The 19137-nt window shown below is 37.5% G+C and overlaps 1 protein-coding gene across 41 annotated transcripts in view; it reads left to right on the plus strand.

Annotated features, from left to right (window-relative positions):
- Positions 1-19137, plus strand: part of LOC139774349 (uncharacterized) — a 165651-nt gene that overhangs the window by 42349 nt on the left and 104165 nt on the right. For 2 of the 41 annotated variants that reach the window (XM_071709822.1, XM_071709656.1), the window contains exon 7: positions 2134-2469. The exons of 36 other annotated variants lie outside the window; for them this stretch is intronic. In XM_071709822.1, coding sequence (XP_071565923.1) covers positions 2134-2441 — 308 coding nt within the window. In that variant the 3' untranslated portion in view covers positions 2442-2469. Of the gene's footprint in view, positions 1-1246; positions 1739-2133; positions 2470-14674; positions 15241-19137 lie in introns of those variants that run through there. 3 more of the 41 variants (XM_071709753.1, XM_071709905.1, XM_071709674.1) reach the window with 2 other exon arrangements.

Consider the following 19137-nt stretch of genomic DNA (forward strand, 5'->3'; position numbering starts at 1 on the left):
TACAAGGAGTTCCACGCGCGGTTAACGAAACTCTGCTGCACAAGCTTTGAAGCAATATGCTTTTTATATCGAGTATATACCTGGGGAATAGCGGCGTGAACTGTCCATAGGAAGATATATTGCGAAATCGAATTACATTGGCGTAACATTTTTTTACCTTGTTGAAAATTCGTACGGATAATTTGTGATAATAAATTTTTTTACTATTGTAATTAGTTAAAAGTTAAAATTTCGACATTTGCGAATTATTAGTTGAGTATAGTAATTTTACAATTAATGTGATAAATTTTTCGTTAATTTGAAGAATCTACATCATGGCTGTCTCGAGTATTAGTAACATTTTAAGAAATAAGCTGTATTGTATGATTAAATTTTTTTTTTACCAAAGAGAAGAGTAGTGTGTTAAATACGAATTAAGTTTTTTTCGAATAGTTAATATATTCTTTGTTTAATATATATTCAGAATAATTACATTTCTTGATGTTATTCTTGATGTTACATCGTAACTCGTTTGACATCGGTAACTTGTTTAAGAAAATAGATTGCAATATGTACATATAATACGTTTTCCATTACGATTGCTTTAATTCTTTCGTAGACGAATAATTTGGTTGAAGATTTAGAAAAATTATATTAAAAATTATAAATATAATAGAAGAGAGAGCATCATTATATCACGCTATGAATGAAAGCTGGTTTCTTGTGGTCCATGGAAGAGTTATATAATATACAACATATCACACGCAATCGTTCATCATGTGGCATTTATTTATAAATATTTAGATTATTAAATTTATTTATTAAATAAAATAAAATTGCGCGATTTTACAACGATAACTGTATCAAAAGTTCCAATTGCGTATAATACTTATTTCGCTATTTATGTATGGAAAAATTTACTGTCTATACTTATATACCTCTTTAAAATTTGTTAGCAAAATGTTTGAAATAAAATTTCCCTTTTTCTACACACGCATATTCAACCCACAGTATTTCCTGAAAAACTTCCGAAGTTCCTTATTTTCTTTATTCCTGTGAATTTAACTTTCTAATAATTATAAAGACATGCTTTTCTCATAACGAACTTAAAACTATAAGCGGCTGTAAATTAAAAGATTGAGAACAGTTTTTCTCGCAAGCTGCGTAAATTTTTCTCAGTAATCGGTTTGCAATGTTTCCATTGTGTATGTTATCAACCGTGTCGTGTAAGGGTGCGCGATATTAATTGATACGTGATGCTTTTCAGGGATGAGAGTATCCTCGCCTTTGATGTTAGGGATAGAACATCGTTATCGGGACTGGAGCAACGTGGGAAATAGCCCGAGGTATCCCTGCGCTAATTGTCCGAGCACATTCGGACAGAAGAAAAGTCTTCTCACGCATTTGAGATACGAATGCGGCCAGCCGCCTCGATTCAAGTGCCCTTATTGCGATCTAATTTCGAAAAAATCGTCGAACATACAAAAGCACATTCGCCGAAAGCACGAGGGCTACGCGGTCTACGTCCAGGACATCTCTCGATTAATGAATACTGTAACTGTACAATAAGTTGTATATCTGCGAGGAAACTCATGTATATAGGGCGATACCGATACGATTATATTTATTAACGAATGTGTGCAATTTAATATTTGTGTATGTGAATAAGTTGTACCTCTGCGATATAAAGCAAATATATAAAACGCAATGCGTTCGCATAAAATTTGTGCATTTTAGAAAATATATTCTTTTATCTTTATTATTATTATTATTATTATGTTGGTTGAGTAATTAAAATTGAGGACTTTTTTAAGTTCGAGGAGAAGATGAAATTGTGACATGATAACTATATAAGAACGATGAATTAAGTTTAAGTTATTTAAACTATTAATTAATTTTTTAAATTCTTAAATTAATCTACTAAACGAAATAAAATTGCGCGATTTACAGCGATAATTAGTTGAAGAAAATGGTAAGTTATCGAACCGGTTTTTATGGTTACACGTTCTATTTTCTGTTTGTTCGTACTTATGGCATTTATCCGTTCTAATCTGGCGGCCGTCGTTAAATCTCGGATAGGCGGCGATAACGGAACGAAAGAGAATTTTAAACGTCTCGCACGCGCGATCTTCTGACACTGGCTTTCATTTTCAGGTTTCTATGCGTTCTTCGGATTGACGAGAGACGCGAACGGCGGCTCTAACCGAAGCACGCGATTTCCCTGCACGAATTGTACGAAAGTGTACGGTACGAATGGCAGCCTGAAATACCATCTGAGATACCAATGCGGCCAGCCGCCTCGATTCAAGTGTCCCTACTGCGACCTCGTCTCGATGAGGACGGCTGATATACGACGGCATATACGGCGGAGGCACGAGAATCGCGCCGTTTGCGTCCAAGACATCCAACACCCGTCCAATGTCCGATATAACATACGTGTTCGTCAAACGTTGCAACAATAAATACGATATTTTATTCTGTTCCATAAAATCCCGAGCAAGCTTTAACGTCACCAACACTGATTATCCGAATCAATTCAAGTCACGATCGTCATTCATTCATTAATCGTGTTCATCTGGTAGCGGAATTGGATGAAGATTCTCCAAATGGTTTGAAATCGTTATTACTCGACCAAATCATCTATGATATCTCGACGGAATATTGTTCATAATTTTTATTTAGATTTACGATTATTATAGCGTATGGTTTTTTTTTTATACGAGCTTGACCTTTTTATTGCTATTGGCGTCTGTAGGCGCTCAATTAACGTTTATTATGGACTGTAGACGCCTATAGACGCTCGGCACTTATTATATTTCGTCGACGACGGCTTAGCAACTAAATATTGCTTATGCTTCATGTTTTATGTTAAATATTACAGCTATAGGTATACTAAAACGGAATAAAAATAGGAATCGATTAAAATGTTTTTATTTTATATTATTTTTTTTTTTCAACAATTCAGCATTTCAACGACTTCTATACATTCTTTAAAGAAGACGTGCTGACAAAAAGTCATTGTCCACAGCGGTCGTTGCTGAGCGTCTACAGTCTACAGTGCGCGTTTTGGGCCGAAATTTTCCCGCAGCGAAAGCTATTGAATCCAGGAATCTGAGTTCTCTCTCCGGTCGTTATATCCTCGATCATAAATGCGTAACGCGTTGACCTTTGTTCGGAGCTTGGAAATCGAGCTCCTCTCGCCCAATCTTTCTCGATGTCAGGTGGTCACCCGGGCGTGATGACCCTCTAACAGGGGCTTGTGCTTTTAGTTTTCAGGTCTGCCAGGAGGGCATGCGAGAACCTTCAGATGTTTCCCTGTCCGAACTGTACGAGCGTGTTCCTGAGGCGGAAGGGCCTGCGGGAACACCAGAACTACGAGTGCGGTCAGTCGCCGAGGTTCCAGTGCCCTTACTGTAACCACCGGTCGAAACTGATATCGAATCTTTACAAGCACGTGCGCCGTAGGCATCGCGGCGAGATAGTCTGGTCGATCGATCTGAAGGAGAAGTGAAACGTCCGCGAAGCGCGCTCCTTTTCGGGTACCGTTTCAGCGCCGTTGTCCGCTATCGAATCGCGTAATCGTGCTTTCGAACGGTGCAAGATGATGCTCGGCTGATCCAGCTTTCTTCACTGTGATCCAACAATCGCGAAGTGCGATTCGTAGACGGATGCTTTAAATGGGCTTCTCTGCGTTTCGATTTGATATTAAAACTGCAACTTCTCTAACACGGAACTTGTCTACACGTTTCTAATTTTCCTTCCCAGCACCCTCGCTTTTATCGAGTGGCCGAGAGAACGCGTCGCCGCGTGTCGACTATTCGTCGCGCCTTGCACTCCTCTCTTTTGTTTTACAGACACGATCTTTCCCTTCGACCGGCCGTTCCTCGGCCAAGACGCGTCCGGGTTGCACGCGCTGCGGCACGAAGTCAAGTTTCCCTGCCCGAATTGCAACAGCGTATTCAACCGGAAGAACAATCTGCAGAAGCACCTCAAGTACGAATGCGGCCAGTTGCCGAGGTTCAAGTGTCCGCACTGCCTCTACTGCTCGAAGAAGACCTCGAACGTACGCGCGCACATTCGCGGGCTCCATCCCGGCAGCGAGGTGTACGTGATCGACGTGAACGCGAGTTACATTTAATCTCGAACGATCGAGCAACGTACCGATGTTCCCAAGACAACTCCTCATCAACTTGCTGAACTCTTGGACACTGATTTAAAAGAATGTAACTTTTATGTAACGTTTAAGTTCTCGATCGAGCATGTATTATTTTTCTCTGTGTACCATACAATTTTGATAATTGTAGTCAAATAGAGTGTGATTTCGAATTTAATCGCATTTACGTGTGTGAGGGTGTACGTGTGTGTATCTGCGAGTATCTGTGGATTTTATTGCGCGCCATGGGAAGATTTATTCAACTTGGATATCAAGCCGGTCGGCGCGACTTACGTTACCGGAATACTTCGTGATCGATGGCTGTGACTTTCTTTTACTCTCTGTGTCTCTATTTATCTTGTTCCGTTATTGCGCTACCGATTGACGGCGATCTCCCTCTCCTTGCGAACTCTGACAAGTTCGAACGTTTTCTTGCAGATGTACACTTGGTACACCTGGGTGGCTTCAAGATGCCATCCAGCTCGAAGATTCAGCCCCGGTGCAAGTACCCTTGCCCGCAGTGCTCGAGCATCTTCAGCCGGAAGAACAACCTCTATTCGCACATGAAGTTCGAATGCGGACAGCTGCCTCGATTCGGCTGTCCCTACTGCGAATACGTCTCGAAGAAATCGTCCAACATACGCACCCACGTACCCCGAAAGCACTCCGGCTACGAAGTCAACGTGATCCGCGCACCATCTCTAGCGCGTCTCTAACGCCACCATCGAAGATATCGAGAAATTCTGCTCTCCGCATCGCAAGATTCCTCGAAATATGTAACTAAGCTATCTAAAAACTAGCTGAGGGAAAGCTAAATCTGATACAGAATAATTCACATTATTTATTCGCCCTGTTAATTTTCATGTGTTTCTTCTTAGTTTTGCCAACGTTAGTATGTGCCCATTCATCATTTCTTCAGAATAAAGCCACAGTGAAGTATATGTTATTTCGATTATTATCGCTCGCTCTTATTACTTCTCCAACGGAAGAGATAGCACCCCCGATCGCGTTTCCCCCTCCGTCCGATCTTCGATAATTTCTCAACGCATGATGACAGCACCCTCGCTTATCATCGTTCCAACAAATTTTACAACTAATAAAGGTTTAAGGATAAAGGTTTGATGCGCACGAATTGATCATTGATCCTACTTTCCCCGCTCCGCTATCGTCTCTCTCTCTCTCTCTTTCTCTCTCTCTCTATCTCGGACATGTCGTGTTGGCGATACGAGAAGCTTTGACGCGAGCGGCGCGCCTTTTTTGTGTTTCAGGCTTCAATTACTGTATGTTTGCCGCGATACCGCCCGCTACGCAGAGCTACGTTCTCCAATCGTACCCGACGGTAACGACGGCGTCGATGACGGCGGCGCGGACAATCGACGTGGACGTGAGCGCGAGGATGCTGAACGGAAAGTTCCCCTGCGCGAATTGCACCAGCGTCTTTAGCCGCAAGGGCGGTCTGACCTATCATCAGAAATACGAGTGCGGCCAGGAGCCGCGGTTTAAATGCCCGTATTGCGGCTACTGCGCCAAGCATGTTTCGAACGCCCGCCGACACGTGCGAAAGTGCCATCCCGGTCGGGACGTGTACGCGGTCGACCTGTGCACGCTGCATCAACGCAATCCTTGAGACCAGGCGTCGTCCATCCGGAAGATCGCCGCCGTCCTTCGCCCTGAAGAACGACGATTCGCGAAGACCAAAGACGCCGGACGGCACCGTGAAACGTCGAACATCGTGCGAAGATCTTCCTCTCGTCGTAGCGCCGCAGCTAGGAAGAACGGTAGAGATCCCCCGAAGATCTTACTATTTTGTGTATTCTTGGTGCGGTATTGTTCGCGATTGCACGAAGAATACCGTAAACGTTTCCCTAGGATGCGCCAGGGCAGACTATACCGTATGAACACGGATGTATCTGTTTTTGTTTTCAGGGACACAGAGCATCTTGGGCATCTGTCCGCGTTGACTATTCTCATTTCGCGTACTTGACTCCGATTAGTCGACCTGAAGAATTGACCTGCGAGGACGGAAGATAGTTGTGGCTGTGTATGTGTGTGTGTGTGTGTGTGTGTGTGTGTGTGTGTGTGTGTGTGTACATTTCCCGTGTCTCGATGAGCGTGAAATGACGCGCTATTTAAGGACGGTGTATGACGGAGGATCAGTGCCAAATACTGTGTTTCTCGTTACGCGGTTTTAGTCATTAATCGCGGCGATTTACACACAGACATTTGTAAAAAGAAATTGTAAAAATATCTCTGTTATTAGGAAAAATAGCGAATTGTTACTAACCAATTCTACACGACGGTTACTGTTATTAGCTGTGGGACTAATTGAAATAAACTTTCGATTATATGCGGAAGTTTTTTAAAAATATTTTTTTCGTATTTTTCGTCAAAAATGCCTTTAAAAATCACTAACATTTCGAGGGGCCGAAGTTATCGTAATCTCGTCCCAGAAGTTTTAACAAATTTCACTATCTACATGATAATTTTCGTGCGAGAAAGTATTGTTCGACATAGAATTTTTCAAATGCAAATATCCTTAATATCAATGCAGTATTATTAATAATTTATTTATGTTAAAAAATATATAATTAAAAATTTAATTAATAATTTATATAATTATTTAATTAATCAATTTAATTTTATCAATAATTTATATTTAATTAAAAATATAATTAATAAATAGTATTTATATTTAATTTAATAGTATTTATATTTATATTTAAAAATATTAGTTAAGAATTTATTTTTTAGTACTATACATGTAAAATGCCATTATTTTTGAAGATTATAAATTAGTATTTAATAAGAACTATAATATTATAGTGCGATAATTAAGTTCACGAAGTCTGCCTTTAATTACACGCGTAGCTTAAACCTTGTTGAGATTTATGCACATATCTCAAATTTTATATAAGTTTACGAACCGAATTATTTGTGATAGTTCAGTATTAATTGAATTAAGATATATTATCTGTGTTCAACATTCAACGATTATATTATCTATTGCGAATTTGATAAAAGGGAGCTTTAGGTTAATTGATTTTTAGATTGAGACTATTACTTATGCTTTACTGTGCGCTCATAAAGATCATGACTAATTCGTTTAAAGAAACGTTGTTTGTATTTTACGCACATGCGTAGACTGTATGTGTTCTGTGTGTATCAAATAAAACGTTATTATTAAATTTTAATATCTATATTCCTTCCTATCCAAAAATCTTCTGAATTACCTTTTAATTTTGCACATATACATATTTACCTTAACGACTTACGTACGTATGAATGAATGAGATTGGAAAGCGTCGAATGTGTTTGCAGTTTCCAAAATAAAATCATCTTTTTTAATGATGACGATTTATTGCTATTTATATTAATAATTTGTATTAATAATATATTTTAAAAAAAAATGAAGAATTGATATGATTGCTAGTCTTTTACGCGAAACAAAGCGCTGTTTGAAGACTTTCCGATCTCAAGCTCGGCCTCGGCGTCTCGGCAGTTTTGCAGAGTCCAGCGCGGATTACCGAATCGCGCCGAGGTTCTCGCAAATCGGCAACGATTTCTGACGTGACGTACCTCTTGCTTCTGTTTCAGACCGTATTTTGCCAGCGATCTACGGGCATGAATTCGTGCCCGTCATGACAGAGGAACAGCCGACGTACCGCCCAGTCGCCGTCGACGGCAATTTCCTTGTCGAGAGGCCGAAGTTCCCCTGTCCTAGGTGCCCGAGTGTCTTCAGTCACAAGAATAATCTTTACTACCATTCGAAATTCGAGTGCGGCCAGTCCCCGCGATTCAATTGTCCTTACTGCGCTTACCGCACGAAGCACGTGTCGAACGTGCGTGCGCACGTGCGCAGGAAGCATCCCGGCAATAAAGTATATGCCATCGACGTGTGCAAAGTAGGGTCGTAATATAAAATCAAGACTGTTTAACGTAGGCATCGTGCAACTTTTTTCTTGTGTGTGTGTTTTTTTTTTTACAAGAAGGGACTCTATTTTCGTTTTCTCGCCCACAGTTCTGAAGAAACGCGGCACCATCTTCCGTCCTCGTTAGTTATAATACAAAATTCATTTTGTTTTCTGTTTCTTTTTCTACAAATATTGAAATTATTATACGATATCCTATGCCTATTATACATTATCCTATGAAAAATGAAGCGAAGCAAGTAATTGATGAAGTAAAATAATTTTTATTTACATAGTTTTTTTTTAATTTTTTAGCGAATTTGAAATTGATTTGCCGTATAAAAGAATTTAACAATTCTTTTACGGCAAAAATTTAATTTAATTTTTGGTATTTAAATTTGGATATCTATACATATTTAACTTAGTCATGAAATTATTATAAGGACGAAGTACAGAGAATCGAGAGAATACTTTGTAATTTTTTTATTGGGAAAAGATATTCCGTTCTAATTTTAAGCAACAAATTCGAACAAAAGTGACAATTCTAGTCGAATGTATGTATATATTTCTGAGATGTGTAATCGCGTTATTAGATTCTATATGAAGTTTTGACATATATTCTTCTGTGCAATATAAATAGTCGACATAACGAGACTTGCTCTTCGTTGTCTTCCATGTAACGAAATTGCGAAGAGAATTTCACGTTTTATCACTTTTATCACTTTTATCACTTTTATCACTTTTAATGTATTGACGAAAAGAAGCAATATTCTTGTGTCAATCGGTCGATTACATACAAGCGCATTTATATATTTATTCATATACAATGTCACATACATATATTTAAATACATTTACATATTATTATATTTATATGTAGAAAACTTTGTAGATATAATTCGATAGTCTGATTTCGCAACGTTGTATATAAATCGTTTATAATCTACTGCGTTATTTTGTACCATCTTTTTGTACTTTTTCTTATTTATTGTGCTACAATAAATGTAGGCGATTATACATTCGTAAAATTAGTAGTTTGTATCGACTTTACTTCGCAGTTGAATTAAGTATGCTCGATGGATTTCAAACGATCTTTTAGGCAACATTTTCAGTGGTTACCCTTTTAAACATCAGCTAACTCATCGACAATCTCGCTGTCCACCTAGTAAATCCCCATGCCTTTGTCCGCGGAACTATCCTCCTGTAACGATACATCGTCCATTCACGTTCTAGGTGCTAATTGGCGATTAACGCGGCTAATCAGTAGGACATCTGCATTTTTCAGAAGGCAAGTACTCGCAGAGGAGCGCCCGACGCAGGTCCGGCGCGAATCGATCGGTCCATAAGGCCCAGCATCCCGCACGGCAGGCCTGCAAACAGGTGTATTACTGCCCGAGATGCGGCGGATCCTTCAATTGGCGCTACAATCTCCAGCATCATCTCAAGTTCGCGTGCGGTCAGTCGCCGCGATTCAACTGCCCGTACTGTCCCTTCCGTACCAAGCACACGTCCAACGTGCGGGCCCACGTGCGCAGGAAGCACCCCGACCGCGAGGTCTACGTCGTCGACATCCTCAGCTGGCAGCAGCGCGGCGAGTCGACGCCGGTCGCGTGAATCTCCAACGAGACACGTCGGCGTGGATTTCCGCCTGAATGAAAGGATACGTCGTCCTCAATCGAGCCACGGTAGTCCTGAGAATGTTGTCCCCCCCCCGCCCCCTCGTGACATGTCTTCCCTCCCGCGGAAGATTCACGTCATGCCTGTGTCGTTGGCTACTGATCGCACGATTCGTGACCTAACAAGAGAGTTAACGTTTTGTTTTTGTCAATTGCTCGCAAGAGAAGACTGTTTTAATGTCCCTCCCTCTCTCACTTTCTCTCTCTCTCTCTCTCTCTCTCGGCAACTGACACGGATATTAAGTCAGAATAGAGATTTTAGCGACGATCGTCACGGGTTCTATGAATGACGAAGACGTTCTGTACCTTTTTTTTTGCAGCCTTCGAGTCAGCGTCGACGCGCACGTGGCGGAAAGACTATAATCGGTCGGTCGCGAACAGGGACGTCATCGGCTCGTCGCGCAATCAAAACGCGACATCGTATCCCTGCGGCAATTGCAACAGCGTGTTCAGCATGAAGCACAATCTTCAGTACCACTGGAGGATCGAGTGCGGTCAGCCGCCGAGGTACAATTGCCCCTACTGCGTCTATAGGACGAAGCATCCGTCAAACGTGCGCGCCCACGTACGCCGTATACACCCTGGTAATGGGGTCTACGTGGTGGACATACGCAAGACTGATCCCCCAGTTCTTTTGAACCCTTCCCAGCCCTAAATTCCATTTATCGTCGACGTGTTTGTTACTTATTCGAATCGTCCACGTCGAGGTCTGACGTTGCTCTTGTGAGGTACAGCTTCTAAAGTATATTTCCAAAAGATCCTTCCTTACACTGCGCCAAGTTTATTATTTTTTTCGTCCATCGCGCATTTTATCCGCAATTAAAATGAAGCGACCAGAATTTTACTTTAGAAATATAAAGAGCATACTTGTATTATATACGTAACGAACTTGTGGATAATTCGACATTAAATGGTTTTTCGACGTTATACATACGTATAGATTGTTTATAATCGACTGCATTATTTTGTATCATCTCTCTTTTTGTATTCTTCATTATTGTTACTATTTTATTAAAATCATGCTATATATTATATACGTACTACCTGCGTAATTTAATTTATAATTTTCTTCACGCTTTATGCGAAAACACAAGTTTTGTAATGTCAGAGAAGCTTCGTTTGCGCATGATGAAAAATTCATCATTTTATTTTAAATTTCTGCCAATAAGGAAGATAATTAAGCGAACTAAATGTCTGATATTATAAGTGTGTGGTTGGACAAATTTGTGTCAGTTTTGTTTTATTTTATTTTCGTACAATTTCAATACTATTTTATTTACATCTCTTTAAGATAAAATTGATCAAAATCTGGATTAAATTGAACCAGGTAAGAAATAAAGAGAAATATGAAAAAACTTATAATTGATGAGAATTTGTGCAATAACACGAGAACACACGAAAAAAAAGTTATATGAAGAGACTAAAATTTTACAAATGTAATAGTGAGAAAATTGGATGTTCAAACTAACATGGCATTTTGAATATTTTATGTTTTTCATGTTTTCTGTGTGTAAGACTGACTAAAGTGCTGTAATATACTAATAAATAACATTTTACACGTACAGAACTTCACTATATTCGTTGAGTAGAGGCTCTATTGGAAATCCAATCGTGAAGGAAACAGGGCTTTTTCCAACACATCAAACTCAGTTTCGGTAACGACATAGTAAAACATATGAAGACATGGATCAGTTCGCAGAAAACGATTTCTTGCCATACATTTTATCATATGCTGAAGATGGTCTGAACAAAGACCGAAACGTTCGAACATTAATTATTGATTGAATAAATCTTTCGCACCGAGAACAGCGAACGGCTCTTAATTAGCCCTGTTTCCTTCACGATTGGATTCACTATATTCTTTTACGTGTGGTATAGTCAGTAGTCGATCTTATATATTAGTTTATTATTTAGTTTAAACGAAAAAATTAATTAATAGCTCTAAATCTATACTTTTTTTATTTTATCGATTTTTGTAATAAGTAACAGATCTCCGTATTTAGATTTATTAATTTAGAAATTGTTCGATATATTCTAACGATGACGTAAGAAGAAATGGAAATGCTGTGCATCCGCACTGAACACACATTGCTGCGTATTATTTTCTCTTTTCGATGCGGGATGCTGCGAGATATTGTGGCAAAGTTACTTGATTCCCAGCTTCCGCCCCGAGTTACGTTGTGAAATTTTCTGTTCCCAGAGATTCTGCCGGGCGTCGTGCAACCATTTCACGCGGATTCCAATCAGTGCGTCTACAATCCCGATGGAGCGCAGCAAAACAGGAATTACCCTTGCTACAAGTGCGGCAACGCGTTCACGCGCAAGAACAATTTGTATAATCACCTCAAGTTCCAGTGCGGCCAGTTGCCGCGATTCAACTGTCCGTATTGTTCGTACCGCACGAAACACTCGTCGAACGTGAGGTCGCATATACGCCGAATACACCCGAATGAGAGCGTCTACGTTCTCGACATGAGCAAGACCGTCAGCCGAGATGAATGATACAAATTTCGCAAGCTTCCTTCCTTTCGAGATCGTTCACAAAGCAAACCTGCAAGATGCATCTCGAAGCAGTTGTGATATCGGTCAACCGAATGGCCGTTTGTTGATCTGTTGTTTTTATCTGTTGCTTTTACGTGGTCGTTTATGCCATATACATCGATGAATCAACATTGTTTTTGTTTAGCGATTTTTGCTTGTTGGCAACGTTATATCTCGTTGGTACCGTCGACATTGACTGAACTTAAAGATTACATTTGACGTTCCCTTCGACGCAGGATATTCGAGAAATTATTTATTCGTCAAATGCATTATATAGGTACCTATTGCATATTTATTTTTGTAATATATTTGATGATATACTGTTGAATTTGATAATGTACCGAATTCGATGTAACTGAATAAATTTCGAACATTCATTATCCGTTGTCGTCCTGTGGTTCCAGCGAGTCCTTTTTCGAAGACTGATTCCCCAAAGTTATCGGTATAATTCGCCTTTCTTTCTTTAATTCCTTATTTTTACAAAATAATCGTTTAATAATGTAGCGAATTTGACGTAATGGAATAAATTTCAAATTACCCTTATTCCCACATCGGTTTTTTTTTGCTCTAGGATGTCTTTTTCTGGAATGATAGTATTTAAGATTACTCGTATAATTCTGTTAATTTCTGTGCTGATGGCAATGCGCTAGTGCATATCTTGGTTAACCGTAAACGACACGCCGTCAATAATGGGTATTCTGTTACAGGCTTTGATCCTTACCACGTTTGGCTTCCTGCGATCTCCCTGGGAAACAATCGATTGTTCCGCTCCGTAGGTCCGGGTCCGCGGATCCGCGGTCAAGCGTCGCATTGGCGCAAAAGGTTTCGCTGTACTAACAACTGCGGGAGTTGCTTTACGCACCGTGGTTCCCTGACCAGGCATCTGCGTTACGAGTGCCAGCAAAATCCGCGTTTCAAGTGCCCGACCTGCGATTTCCGCTCGAGATGGACCTCCGATGTCTACAAGCACGTGCGCAGAAAGCATCAAGGCACCGCCGTGCGTTGTATCGACATCGGCAGAAATTGAAGGAATCTTTCTTTCTCTTCATTGAAATGTCATTAAAATGTCATTAAAATGTCCTTGTACTGCGCGCAGGGAATTACATTTTGTATGTATTCTCTGGGAAAAATAAAGACGGCTATAACATTGGGACCCATCGATTATGCGTAACTAAAAATCGTAATTAGCTATTCTATCTATCTCAAAGATTTTCAAGTTATACTAGTCAATTCTCTCAATTAGTTCTGTCGATATTCAGTTACGCAAAGATAATTTTCACTTAAGGGGCACTAACCAAAATGTTAATTAGAGTTACGATATCCAAATAATTTGATTACTATAATCGTGGGCCCCAAAGTCGGTTATAACCGTCTTTAACTTTTCCCAGAGTTTAGTTAGCGTCAATTAAATAAAAATTTTACAAAGCAGCGAAGCAGTCATCATGCTTATCACGTTAGTTTTCTCCAAAGAAAGTTCCGTTTATATTTTATACTATGTATATGTACTAACATGTATTACATTTAATACTCTTTAATATTTCTGCAATGATGGATTTTCGATTAATATTACTTCAAGACGTCGTCTGAATTTAAATCAGTCCATTGTCTCAAGCTGATCGATTCTTCCTTTTCTTATTCTGAATTTCTTTACACGATTATGTTTTCTTTATAACATTTAAGCGATATTGAACAAATCAAGATTAACTCTAATAATAATTTAGCGTTGTGAGCATTGTGTTACTAAATTTTCAAATTGTTTAGTCTCGTAATGTCGTCTTGATGTGATTCAAGCGAATTTATATGCAAATAATTGGATGGCATCTTATTATTGTACCTGCTTTAATTGTTTGCTATATTTTTTACTCTATATTTGTATCTACGAAGATATTTATGTTTTTTAATGCAATTTATGGCGAATGGCATTTTTACAAAGATAAAGTGATTGTATAAAAAAATTGATTAGAATGTATTATGCATTTTCTTAAAAGCTATATACATATTATATGTATACGTATATATATTATATATATATATATATATATATATATATATATTATGTATATGTATGAAATATATGTGTATATTAACAAGAAGTTATGCATAGTAATAATTTTGATTATGAAAAATTTTCTCAAAATATTATATCATTGAAATTTTATTAGCTTCTCTTGTTTCAGTTACGTCAAGACAACGCTACGAGATTTCAGCATTTAATTTATACGAAATATTACATGTAATTTTTTGATATTTGTCACGAAATTAGATAAATAAATCTCTGAGTTAAGTATCTTTTAAAAAACGATTATTTGTTACTTCTTGTTGCTCTATAATCAAACGCGACGAAAAGGTCGGCGCAAATATCGAGTCGAAATTCTCACGCATTACTGACCATGCGTTTTTTGCTTGCGTCTTTTTCAGGTAACGAGGTGTATCTAGTGGCGAAGTTGCAGCCCCTCGACTTCAAGGAAAAGCACCCGTGCCCTAAGTGTAGCCGTATCTTCGAGAAGAAAGGCAGCCTGAGCAGGCATCTGTTGTACGCCTGCGGAAAGAGACCGCGTTTCAAATGCCCGTACTGCGGATATTGCTGCAACTTGCGCAGCAATGTTTACAGACACGTGCGCAACAGTCACAAGAGGAGTGAAGTGTATACGATGGACATCATCAGGAACTGTGTCATGAAACCGCACTGATCGTTTTTCGCATTTTTAACGCGTACCACTAACAGATTTCCCTGCAAGCTCTAAATTAAAGAAGAGGGTGGAAATATTTTACGCTTATTTTATGTACCTGATACCAGTATAATGTGACGTTACACTAAATACGCGTGAAAAGGATAAAAGGATATAACAGTTGAGTGACTTTGTGATGAACTTATTTTTCATTTTATACTTGGCAATGGAAAATACTACTGAATATGACATTATAGGGCATTAAATTAAAATTTCTGTTCTGTATACATAATAAATTTCATCATAGCAACAGTTTTTATCTTTTTTTTATTTCGAATTTAACAAATTACTCTCACGAGCCTTATTGTTTAATATTATACATACATTTATGATGTTCTAAAAATGGTATAAAAGAGAACGAAGTCATAAGAGAAATCGGCTTATCTATCTGTCCACCTACTCATACATGTCTGTGTGTAACATTTATGTTTCATTGTATCTTGTTTTAACATGTCTTTAATTTTTGTGTTCAGCCTAATTCCATTTCTGTTCATTTTGGAGAATCGTGTAGATTGTCGAAAATAATGAATGTGTTGTTCCGCATCGATGACATCATAATTAACGTTTTTGATCCCGATCTTTTATGTTTTAGACGTGACCTGATTAGTTGTTTTATTCGTTTTTTCCCCATTTTTTATGTTTAGAACACGCGAGTATCTCTCCGCAGACGTCTAAGATCGTCGATCGGTACCATTGTTGTTCGAACTGCTGTCTTAGTTTCAAGTGGAAGAACAGCCTCACTCGACATTGTCTGTACATGTCCGTACTGCAGTTACCGGTCCAAACAGCGCAGTGATGTTTACAGACACATCTGCGTTTTTTTCACGAGAAGCATGAGATGCTGGACGTCGACATGTTTAAACATTGCGTCGAGAAAGTTAAAAGCGATTTCTTCATTGTTAAAGTCTGGAAATATCTTTTGATATTGACACCGCCGACGTGCCTATAAATACGCGAACATTATCTAAGAGTTCGGTGCCAGGAAGGGATAAATGAGGAAATTTCCCCTGATGCTTGATAGGAATACTATTTGTTTAAGTCGCAGAAGACTCCTCATGAAGATTAACGCTAATAATGTGCAGTAATTTTTTTTTTAAATAGTGTATATGTTAAAATTTATTTTTCGGTGAAGTGGATAACTTCATTTTGATTGCATTGGATTCTTTGATTTTATATTTTGCAATTGAATTATTTTTTACTTTACATTTTATTATTATTTTCTTTATAAGGCGGAAAGGCCTAATTGCATTATTTTATAAAGTTGCCTTTAACGCCAAAGAACGTTCTTTTTGTTTGTTTGTATCATGTATAGTATAACAAAAATGTTATTTAGTTGATATGACAAATAATGCTTTTTGCAATGATTGCATGAAGTAACGTGATTCTTCGTACAAATAATTTCTATTGCGTGAAATGATATAAAAGAAACATATTAAATACATATATTATACTGTATTAATTGATTGTTAAGAAACACTATTTCTTACGTATAAAATATATTATTAACATTTTATAACTTCTTTAATATCTCTACTGCATTATGGAATCATCAAATTATAATACTTTTTTATTTAAAAAAATTGATTATATTACCATGTCCTTCTACCTTTTATTGCAATCATTATTTTTTAAAACAAACTATTTTGTTATTATAACATTCATCTTCATCACAATCATTTGTCTCTTATATTACAAACATTTTTTAAACGTAAGTAAACAATTTGGTTCCTTTTATTGAGAATTATTATTATTATCATTACTGAAACACCAAACTTTATTATTTTCTTGCATGTTAAGAGTTTTGTTTTATTTTTATATGTTTCCACCGTCCACAGCGATTTTAAAACATCTTTTTTAGATATGGAATATTGTCAAGAAGATCTTTCTTAATAATTCGCTCGATGTAATAACATATCTCGGACATTCATTCTTTGTTTGTCAAATGTCATTTTTCTATTTTTGTACATACGCACAAGCTTTACCTTCTTGTGAATCCGGATGCTCGGACCAATGTTAAAGCTAACGCGTGTTTGCACGCGATCGCTTCGAAGTGTTAATAACCAGGTGGAATTATCTCTGTGTTCACAGGTTTTTCTCATATGGGTTTCTACAGAAGAAGGAGGAGGAAATACACCAGCAATCATCATGCGAAGTACCAGTGTCCCAACTGTCCCTGCATCTTCGTGTGGAAGTGTACCCTGAGAAGGCACCAGCGCAACGAATGTGGCAAGGACCCGCGTTTTAAATGTCCCTACTGCGATTATTGTGGCAAGTGGAAGGCCAATGTTACCAGACACATCACAAGAGTGCACAAGAATTGCTCTAATTACGTATTGATTACCAATTAGGATTAACTTTCCTCTTTCGAGGCACGTTACCATCTTTAAAATGTGCTTCAGATTATTTTGGCACAGCTATTAAACAATTTATTCCGTGATAATTACGTTAGAGTGAGGGAATGATTTTCTAAAAGTACCCAGAGTAGCCATACGTGTCTGAGAAAAAAAACCCCCGAAAACCTATGATTGCTTATGATGCTGGCAACTTGTCGTATATTTGCTTCAATTGGTTTCGAGTAATTTGAAGCAACACGCAGGCAACATTGGATATATGTATTGCCAGCAATTTATCGGCAAGAGAACAGCATCAAATTTACTTCGCGTTGCTAGCAATATGACAGTATTGTGCGATCCTATGAATTATTACAGCAACATGACAGCAACAGCTCGAATTTTGAATCAGATGATTTTAGATCGCAGCATAAGTTATCAACAAGTTGCTGGCAAGTTGCTATACAAAATTTTTATATCGTGAAGGCATCAACTTGTCGACAAATGCGAACTCAGTTGCCACAATTCCGATAGCAACACATACTATGTTGTCGGCAACATGCCAGCAACAATGCAGACACGTTGCTATCTGGGTACCTATAAATTTTTAAAACTTATGTTTACTTTAATTTTACATATTAAAAGGATTTAAAATTATTTTACTTTTGAGTTATGATTGTATTAGAAAGAAAGTTTTACTTTTATTTGCTTTGCCGCGATTTTACTGTTCTATGAAAGTTTTTCTCTAAAAAATCAACGAAGAATTATGACGGAAAGGAATAAAATAAAATTCTAAATTAATATTTTTCTAACTAAATTTTTGTGTATAATTAAAAGGTTTTGAGAAATGTAAAGAAGAAATACATTATTATAAACACATTAATCATTAACATTTTGAAATTTTTTACAATTGCATTTATTACGATTAAAGGATCAGTATTTAGAGAACAAAGCTATATTTTACAAAAAGATAAAAACATATTGTTATTTATTCATTCGATCTAGGCATACATGTCATTTCATAAATTAAGTTTTTTCATTAAATATAAATATTTTCTTTGACTTTTACACTAATTTATCGAATGAATGTGATTTGTATATATATATATTATACACACGCACACACATACACATCTTGCGACTTCAAGATGCATGTAATTTAAGATGTAAGAATACCAATAAAATGCGAGTATTCGAAATTGCAATGCTGGAATTATCTCTACGTCAAAACAAAAGAAATAAAAATTACTATTTTTATCCTCCATGAATTTCCTCGTTCTTTTCTACAATTTTCTATGTTTTATTAATTCTTTTTTTTCACGATAATGTAATCAGTAACATGATTTTTTAAATATTGCCTTTATATTGTTATAGATGCGTGACAGTTGACAAGTTGATAATATATAATTTTCTTTTTCAGATAATTCATTCTTGCAGAATGCAGGTAAAAAACGTATTACTTTTATTTATATTACAAGATGATGCCGTTGAGATTTAACAAGAAATATGTCTCACTAACTGTTTAATTATTAATGTGATGTTCTGATATATTGCATTTTGGACCTCAAAATACTTCCCATGTAAAATTTCATCGATAATTGTCATGTATTAAGTGTAATACTCATAAATATACAATATTTTACTTTTACGTTGCTACATCTTTATTTTTCAGCATTTTTATTTCATGTGTTCGTTACACATTTTATTTTTTCGGAAGAAAACCCTCGCGATGAAACGATCGGTTTTTTCGGCATGTTATCCCGAAGGACGCACACGACTTTGCGTCAGGACTGACTGGACGCTTTGTCTGCTCTTTTGCTTC

The sequence above is a fragment of the Temnothorax nylanderi genome, unplaced genomic scaffold (genome assembly GCF_030848795.1).
Source record: "Temnothorax nylanderi isolate EJ_2023f unplaced genomic scaffold, tnyl_v1.0 TNYL_tig0004_pilon, whole genome shotgun sequence".
NCBI classification, from domain to species: Eukaryota; Metazoa; Arthropoda; class Insecta; order Hymenoptera; family Formicidae; genus Temnothorax; species Temnothorax nylanderi.